General features: G+C 50.1%; 1 protein-coding gene across 1 annotated transcript; it reads left to right on the forward strand.

Moving 5' to 3' along the window:
• The first annotated feature begins 2,947 nt into the window (after nt 1–2,947).
• On the forward strand, nt 2,948–5,873 carry NEUROD1 (neuronal differentiation 1). The gene is made up of 2 exons (XM_006083041.3): nt 2,948–3,037; nt 4,617–5,873. The coding sequence occupies exon 2, from the start codon at nt 4,628–4,630 to the stop codon at nt 5,699–5,701; it is 1,074 nt and encodes a 357-aa protein (XP_006083103.1). The 5' UTR covers nt 2,948–3,037; nt 4,617–4,627; the 3' UTR covers nt 5,702–5,873.
• The last annotated feature ends 1,751 nt before the right edge of the window (nt 5,874–7,624 follow it).

The raw sequence follows: 7,624 nt of genomic DNA on the forward strand, positions 1-7,624 counted from the left end.
CCGCCCGGCCCGCGCTGCGCGCTGGGAGCGGGTACGGGGCGGCGGATTCGGGGCTTTGCTCGAGGGCACTGAGTCATGAAAGCCGCTTTGTGGGCCGCGCGTGCAGTGCGCGTGCCGCTCAGCCGCCTGCGGCGCCCCGTGGGGACCGGAGCTGGAGAGGGGAGGCCGTTAATGGGCGGCGGGGGCGGAGGACAGGAAGAGAATTGGGGAAGCAGGAGGGGGAAGTGTGCAACCGTCGGAACAAAGTTCAAAGAAAGAGAAGAAAAGAAGGTGGCAGGACAGGGCTCGGCGGTGGGCCCGGCACTGAGCTGTCCTCTCCCCGCGCTCCACTACCTCCGGCCCCGGTTTTTCGCCCCCACCCCCACCCCACCCCCAACAAAAAGCACCTCCATTTAGGCCCAATCTGGACTCCTGGACGCCTCCCTTTGGGGACTGACCAGCCCGCTGCAGCCCCCCAGGGGTCCGGCGGGCACTCCGTGCACCGGCTGCAGACGCGGGGTGGGGGGGGGGGGGTAGACAGTCCCCGCACGGAGGCAGGTCCGCACGGAGCGTCCCGGGCTGGGAGACCGGCCCTCGCCAGGTTTCTGGGCATCCAGGAGTGGCCTTTTCTTTGTACCAATCCCTGGCCTAGGCGATCGACGGGCAGTGGGGTAGGGATGAGTTTATCAGCAGAGGGAGGGAACGACTCTAATAATTCCCGCACTTGGCGCGTTAGGCTCTCGGCTGGTGAAACCGGTTCACTTCCCAGCCCCAGCACAGCGGCCGCACCGAGAGCTCCCTGCGCTCCACAGGGTGTCGCGAACTGGGGGGAGTAGTTTCTTCTCGGAGGGAGGGGGCAGGAGGAGTAGCTCCCTTGGCCACCCTTGGGCCTCGGGGCAGCTGGGGCCTGCTTTCACCCCGCCCCCAACTTCTCCCCCGAGGGGAGCCAGGACGTGAGCCCCACAACCCGGACACGCGGTGGGCCAGCCCGCGGGGCCGCTGCCGCATTGGTCCTCGGAGGTCGGAGTGTGGGCCGGTCTCTGCAGGCTGTTCCTCGGATGTCTCTCAAGCTTTAACCCATCACTAAAGACACAGGAGTAAACACGGAGCCTAGGTTCTTAAATCCTTTTACCCTCCACTGTGCTCTTTGCACACCAACGAGAGATCCAGAAAAGCAAAAACTCTGTACAGTTTGCTCTGGAAAGTCAGCACAATTCATGCTTTGGGCAACGGGTCCAGTCACACACCCTTTACCCCCCACCAGGTTTGTGCCAGCCTGGGAAGCTGCCACCTCCACTTTCCAGACACCAGCCATCTCCTTGGGACCCTCTGCCCCTGCCGTCCACACCCCCTCCTGTTCCCAGATGCACCCAGCCCAGCCCTCAACCCCACACTGTTTGCAGACTCAAGGGGCATTTAGAGGAGTTGCCTTTAAATAAGCAACTCAAGTTCCCTGGTTCATTGCAAGGGGCTACTGGGCCTGGGAGGGGAGAAGGGGTTAGTTAACCGAGGAATAGAGGTGAAGCGGACAGAGAAAGAGTGGACAGGGAAGGGATCGGGCCAACTTAAAAAAAAAACTATCATTGTCTAACATGCCTTGCTGGAAACAAGTGAATAATGAAAGAATCGCCATTTAAACACAAATATGGGTCCTTCCAAATTAGTTGGGAAGCTGAGTGGTCTTCGCATGACCCTAAAGGTGGAGGTCACATCAAGCCAGAGCCTCTGAGGTCTGGAGAGTCCTGGCCTTTAGCTCTTCCCAGACTTGTGCTAGTGGCCTTTCCCTAAAGGGGAGCCAGATAGACCCATTTGGCACAGGCCCTTTGCACCCTCCCTCTGAGAAGTCTCCTCTGAACCCAATACCTGTTTACAGAGTGGGGATTAAGGGGACGAAGCAGCCTGTGGCAGGAACCAGGGATGTATGGGTGAGGGCAACCGTCCAATGGCCTTGGTTAAAAGGCAGACTCCACGAGTCAAGAGAAATCGCCCAGCTCTCCAGCAAGAGAGCTCCCAGGCCAACGGGGCCAAGTGGCCCGGCCTAGTGAGGGGTCTCCAGGGACAAGGGTACCTGAAGGTCAGCTCACCGGGTGGGGTAGCATGACAGGTACAAAATTACTCTCCCGGAGGCGAGGGGCTGGGAGTGGGCGATCCAGTGAAGGGGGTTAGAGGACCATCTCAAAGCTGCTTTGACAGATGAAGCCGTTCTATGTGGCGTGTACGTTTGCTTAAGGGGCTGGAAGAGATTCGCAGAAGCCACCTTTGGGCGCCAATGAGCAAAGCGTCTGCCAAGAGATGGGCACCTCCGAGAGGACAGGGAGCCTTGGTGCCCAGGAGGGCAGTGCCTGTGCGAGTAACGGAAAGGAGACCGGACGCGTCCCTGTGCGCCCCAGACCCCGCGTTTCCGCCTCTTTCACCCCGGCCTTACTTCTCGCCCCGACGCTGGCTTCTCCCTCCGATCTAAACGTAGTCAGTTAGCTTTCCCGCTTCCTCTCCTCAAATCCCCCCTCACCCCACCCCCCTGCCCAGCGGCGGCTCCCCCTTCTGCCGCCTGAAAGGGTTAATGTCTCCTGCGGGTAAAAACTGGTCCGCGGAGTCTCTAACTGGCGACAGATGGGCCACTTTCTTTGGGCCACAAAGGGGCCGGAATGAAGCTCTCCGCGGCATACAAATGGGCAGGTCACGTGGTTCCCGGCTCTTGGCCGGACTGGAAGGACCATATGGCGCGTGCTGGGGAGGATGGAGAAGGGGCGGAGGTAGGGTTGCGGGAGACTGGAGCAGGAGGAGGAGGAGGGTCGGAGAGGAGCGAGGCTGGAGGGGCGGGGGAGAGGGGGAGGCGGAGAGGAGCGCACAGCCTGGACGCATGCGCGGGCGTTGGGCTCCGGGACCTGCGGGCGCTCGGCTCCCGGCCCCGCCCGCTCTCAGCATCACCACCTCGGCTATATAACCTGAGCGCCCGCGCGGCCGGGACACGAGGAATTCGTCCCGCGCAGAAGGCACGACGTCCGGAGGCCCCAGGGTTATGAGACCATCACTGCTCAGGACCTACTAACAACTGCAGGTAATTACAATCCTTTCATTTTTTGCTTGGAAATAAAAGCAGTAACTGAAGACCTAATGTCCCTAGAAATTCTGTATCTGTGCGTTTGTGAGCGTGAGTGTGTGTGTGTGTGTGTGTGTGTGTGTGTGTAAACAGGCATTCCTCCCCATGATTGCTGGCACGTATACACGCATTTTGACTCCCGTCACTCAAATACCTACTGCAAGCTTTCTGATTTTAAAATTTATTTTAAAAAATTGGGGGGGGGGAGGCGGGGGAGGTGAAGAATAGAAGCATCTTTGGATTTTTAATAAGGCAGATAACTCTCTGGTCGTTTGCTAATGGTGATTTCAAAGTCCTGAAAGCAATGCACTACTTTACTTTCTTACTTATTCCAGTAAGAAAAAAAGCCCTTGTTACCAGGATTTATGTTGTGTGCATGTATGTGATGCACATTGGAAGCGCCAAGTTATTTTTTTTTTTTCAGCGCATGAATGGGACATGGATACCTTGGGTATACACACCCTGGAAAGCAAATCGAGTTGGGAGAAAGTTTAGTTGAGAGGAGGGGAAATGTGGAGAAGGGAGCAGGACTCCCTCCTACTACCTGTTACTGCTCCAGAGGCGGCCAAGTCCCCAGCAGCCACTGCAGAAACCAGAAATTCAGTTGTCTCACTAAATGCTTTTTATTTCTCTTATTAAACGCGCTAACTTCGCCACTGCCAACTGCTGACCATGATAATGACTCCATCTTTTAGAGGGAGGTTTGAGGAGAACTTCGAAAAGGCCCAATAAAGAGCGGGCAGCCTTTTCAATGGGCTGTTTATTAGGCAGGAGCCTTCCGCACCTGATCCCCGCGCTGGGAGAGCGCTCTCGCCGCGCCCCCAGCCCTCGCCCCAAACAGGCGCTTTTGTACAAGGCGGATTTTCAGCGGAGGCCAGGAAAGAAAGGCCAGGGTGGCATGGAAGATCCCTGCCCACTTCCCCCGCCCCCAAAATGTTTTGTTGATGGTGAGATTATTTGGTTGAAAGTACTTTGCGTCCACCATGCATTTGCTCTTCAATCTCCCGTTAGTATAATCTTCTTAAAAATCACTGCCAGCGTCGGTAAATTACGTAATGGCTCTTCAACTTTAATCTCTGAGTACTGAGAAGCCAGGACAGAGACGGGAACAGAATTGAGATGTTCAAACTCATTATTTTTGTGGCGTTGTGACTTTGAACTCATACAGACAAGCGTAAAGTCACGGAAAGGTACACTCGTTTTCACACATATTCTCCTGCCGGGTAATCCCCATAAAAAGACTTAAGTTGGTCACTAGGAAACATACACACAGGAGTGTACATATACACGTAGCCACTCTCTCCCCCACCCCACCCCCCGCTCTGCCTTGTCTCCTACGTACCAGCGGGGCACATACATGCCGTTATAAAACACTGCATTTAACTTTTCCTTAGGGACATTCATTTTGTAAGGAGTTGCACTTCCCATGCATTTTTACAGGATGAGGAAGTGGGAGCTGAAGGCATATGAAGTTTTTTGAATGTAGCGTTTTTCTCCTTTTTTCTTTCTGTTTCTCTCTCTCCCTTATTGAATGTAGGAAACCGAAGCATGACCAAATCATACAGCGAGAGCGGGCTGATGGGCGAACCTCAGCCCCAGGGTCCTCCGAGCTGGACAGACGAGTGTCTTAGTTCTCAGGACGAGGAGCACGAAACAGACAAGAAGGAGGACGACCTAGAAACGATGAACGCGGAAGAGGACTCACTGAGGAACGGGGGAGAGGAGGAGGAGGAAGACGAGGACCTGGAAGAGGAGGAAGAGGAGGAAGAGGAGGACGATGATCAAAAGCCCAAGAGACGCGGCCCCAAGAAGAAGAAAATGACCAAGGCGCGCCTGGAGCGCTTTAAGCTGAGGCGCATGAAGGCCAATGCCCGGGAGCGGAACCGCATGCACGGTCTGAACGCGGCGCTGGACAACCTGCGCAAGGTGGTGCCCTGCTACTCCAAGACCCAGAAGCTCTCCAAAATCGAGACGCTGCGCTTGGCCAAGAACTACATCTGGGCTCTGTCGGAGATCCTGCGTTCCGGCAAAAGCCCGGATCTGGTCTCCTTCGTACAGACGCTCTGCAAGGGCTTATCCCAGCCCACCACCAACCTGGTTGCGGGCTGCCTGCAGCTCAATCCTCGGACTTTTCTGCCGGAGCAGAACCAGGAAATGCCCCCGCACCTGCCCACCGCCAGCGCTTCCTTCCCTGTGCACCCCTACTCCTACCAGTCGCCGGGGTTGCCCAGCCCGCCCTACGGCACCATGGACAGCTCCCACGTCTTCCACGTCAAGCCGCCGCCGCCGCACGCCTACAGCGCCGCGCTGGAGCCCTTCTTTGAAAGCCCCCTGACTGATTGCACCAGCCCTTCCTTTGATGGACCCCTCAGCCCGCCGCTCAGCATCAATGGCAACTTCTCTTTCAAACACGAACCGTCCGCCGAGTTTGAGAAAAATTATGCCTTTACCATGCACTATCCTGCAGCGACCCTGGCAGGGGCCCAAAGCCACGGATCCATCTTCTCGGGCGCCGCTGCCCCTCGCTGTGAGATCCCTATAGACAATATCATGTCCTTCGATAGCCATTCACATCATGAGCGAGTCATGAGTGCCCAGCTCAATGCCATCTTTCACGATTAGAGGCACGTCAGTTTCACCACGCCCGGAAGCGAACCCACTGTGCTTACAGTGACTGTCGTGTTTACAAAAGGCAGCCCTTTGGGTACTACTGCTGCAAAGTGCAAATACTCCAAGCTTCAAGTGATATATGTATTTATTGTCGTTACTGCCTTTGGAAGAAACAGGGGATCAAAGTTCCTGTTGACCTGATGTATTATTTTCTATAGCTCTTCTATTAAAAAAAAAAAAAGTAGTACAGTAAAGTAAAAAAAAAATGCACCACAAATTTGGTGTAGCTGTATTCAGATCATATTAATTATCTGATCGGGATAACAAAATCACAAGCAATAATTAGGATCTATGCAATTTTTAAACTAGTAATGGGCCAATTAAAATATATATAAATATATATTTTTCAACCAGCATTTTACTACTTGTTACCTTTCCCATGCTGAATTATTTTGTTGTGATTTTGTACAGAATTTTTAATGACTTTTTATAATGTGGATTTCCTATTTTAAAACCATGCAGCTTCATCAATTTTTATACATATCAGAAAAGTAGAATTATATCTAATTTATACAAAATAATTTAACTAATTTAAACCAGCAGAAAAGTGCTTAGAAAGTTATTGTGTTGCCTTAGCACTTCTTTCCTCTCTAATTGTTAAAAAAAATTGCACAATTTGAGCAATTCATTTCACTTTAAAGTCTGTCCCTCTCTTTAAAATGAAAACCAGATCCACAACACTCAAGAGGATGAAAAAGAAATGTATTTCCTATCAAACATATCAAATCATTGCTTGCACAAGCTTTTATATACATATTATAAACAAATGCCAACATACCCTTCTTTAAATCAAAAGCTGCTTGACTATCACATACAATTTGCACTGTTTCTTTTTAGTCTTTTACTCCTTTGCATCCCACGATTTTACAGAGAATCTGAAGCTATTGATGTTTCTAGAAAATATAATGCATGATTTTATACATAGTCACACAAATGGTGGTTTGTCATATACTCATGTAATGAATCTGAGCCTAAATCAAATCAGGTTGTTAATGTTGGATTTATAACTATTGTAGTCAGTTAGTACATAGCTTAAATAAATTCAAACCATTTCATTCATAATTAGACAATAGCTATTGCATGTAAAATGCAGTCCGGACTAAGTGCTGTTTGAAACGTGATACTGGTACCACTGCAATCGATCTGTACTGTAATCTTGTTTGTAATCCTGTATATTATGGTGTAATGCACAATTTAGAAGACACTCATTCAATTGCAATAAAATAGTATTAAAAATCTGAGCAATTGCTGCAGTTCTTTTTAAAGTGATTTTTTTGTATAAATAATTCCTAAGTGGAATAGTTGCTTTATTTGCTGAGTTAAGAAAATACTAAGCAGCATTTGTAGAATAAAACAAAAAAGAAAAGTTTACTTTAGCATACTTTCTAGTCTGTTTATCTTGCTTAGGAAGTCATCAGATCTTTGTAGATAAGGAGAGGACCTACGTGATATTTCACTACTTGGAATATGAAGCTGTTGGGGGAGGGGAGCGAGGGAGGGTCGTGGGGAGACAAACAGTTGTTTTTGCTTTTCTTTGCTTCGAGCATCTTCACATTTAGCTTTTGGGTTTTCATTCTTTTAAATTATTATGTTACATGTTTTCAATTTTTTAAAGGGGCATTAAGTTAATTATTAACGAGCAAGATACAAACAAGTACCTAGTTTAGTTTGCCAACATATTAAAAAATATGTTTAAAAACTTTACCATTTGCTTAGTGCTTTGTTATCTGTATATTTTCCTGAGCTGAAATGTTCTCTAATAGAAACCAGTACTATCCCCAAAAGAAAGTTATATACCTTTAGAAAATGTCTGGAATAAATTATTTAATTAATTTAAAGAACCCAAGAAGTGGCATTTTGTAATGGTTTTATAAA

The sequence above is a fragment of the Myotis lucifugus genome, unplaced genomic scaffold (assembly GCF_000147115.1).
Source record: "Myotis lucifugus unplaced genomic scaffold, Myoluc2.0 scaffold_5, whole genome shotgun sequence".
Classification (NCBI taxonomy): Eukaryota; Metazoa; Chordata; class Mammalia; order Chiroptera; family Vespertilionidae; genus Myotis; species Myotis lucifugus.

Coding starts and splice junctions, on each gene's coding strand:
- NEUROD1 (XM_006083041.3), top strand. CDS start 4,628: ATGACCAAATCATACAGCGAGAGCGGGCTGATGGGCGAACCTCAGCCC.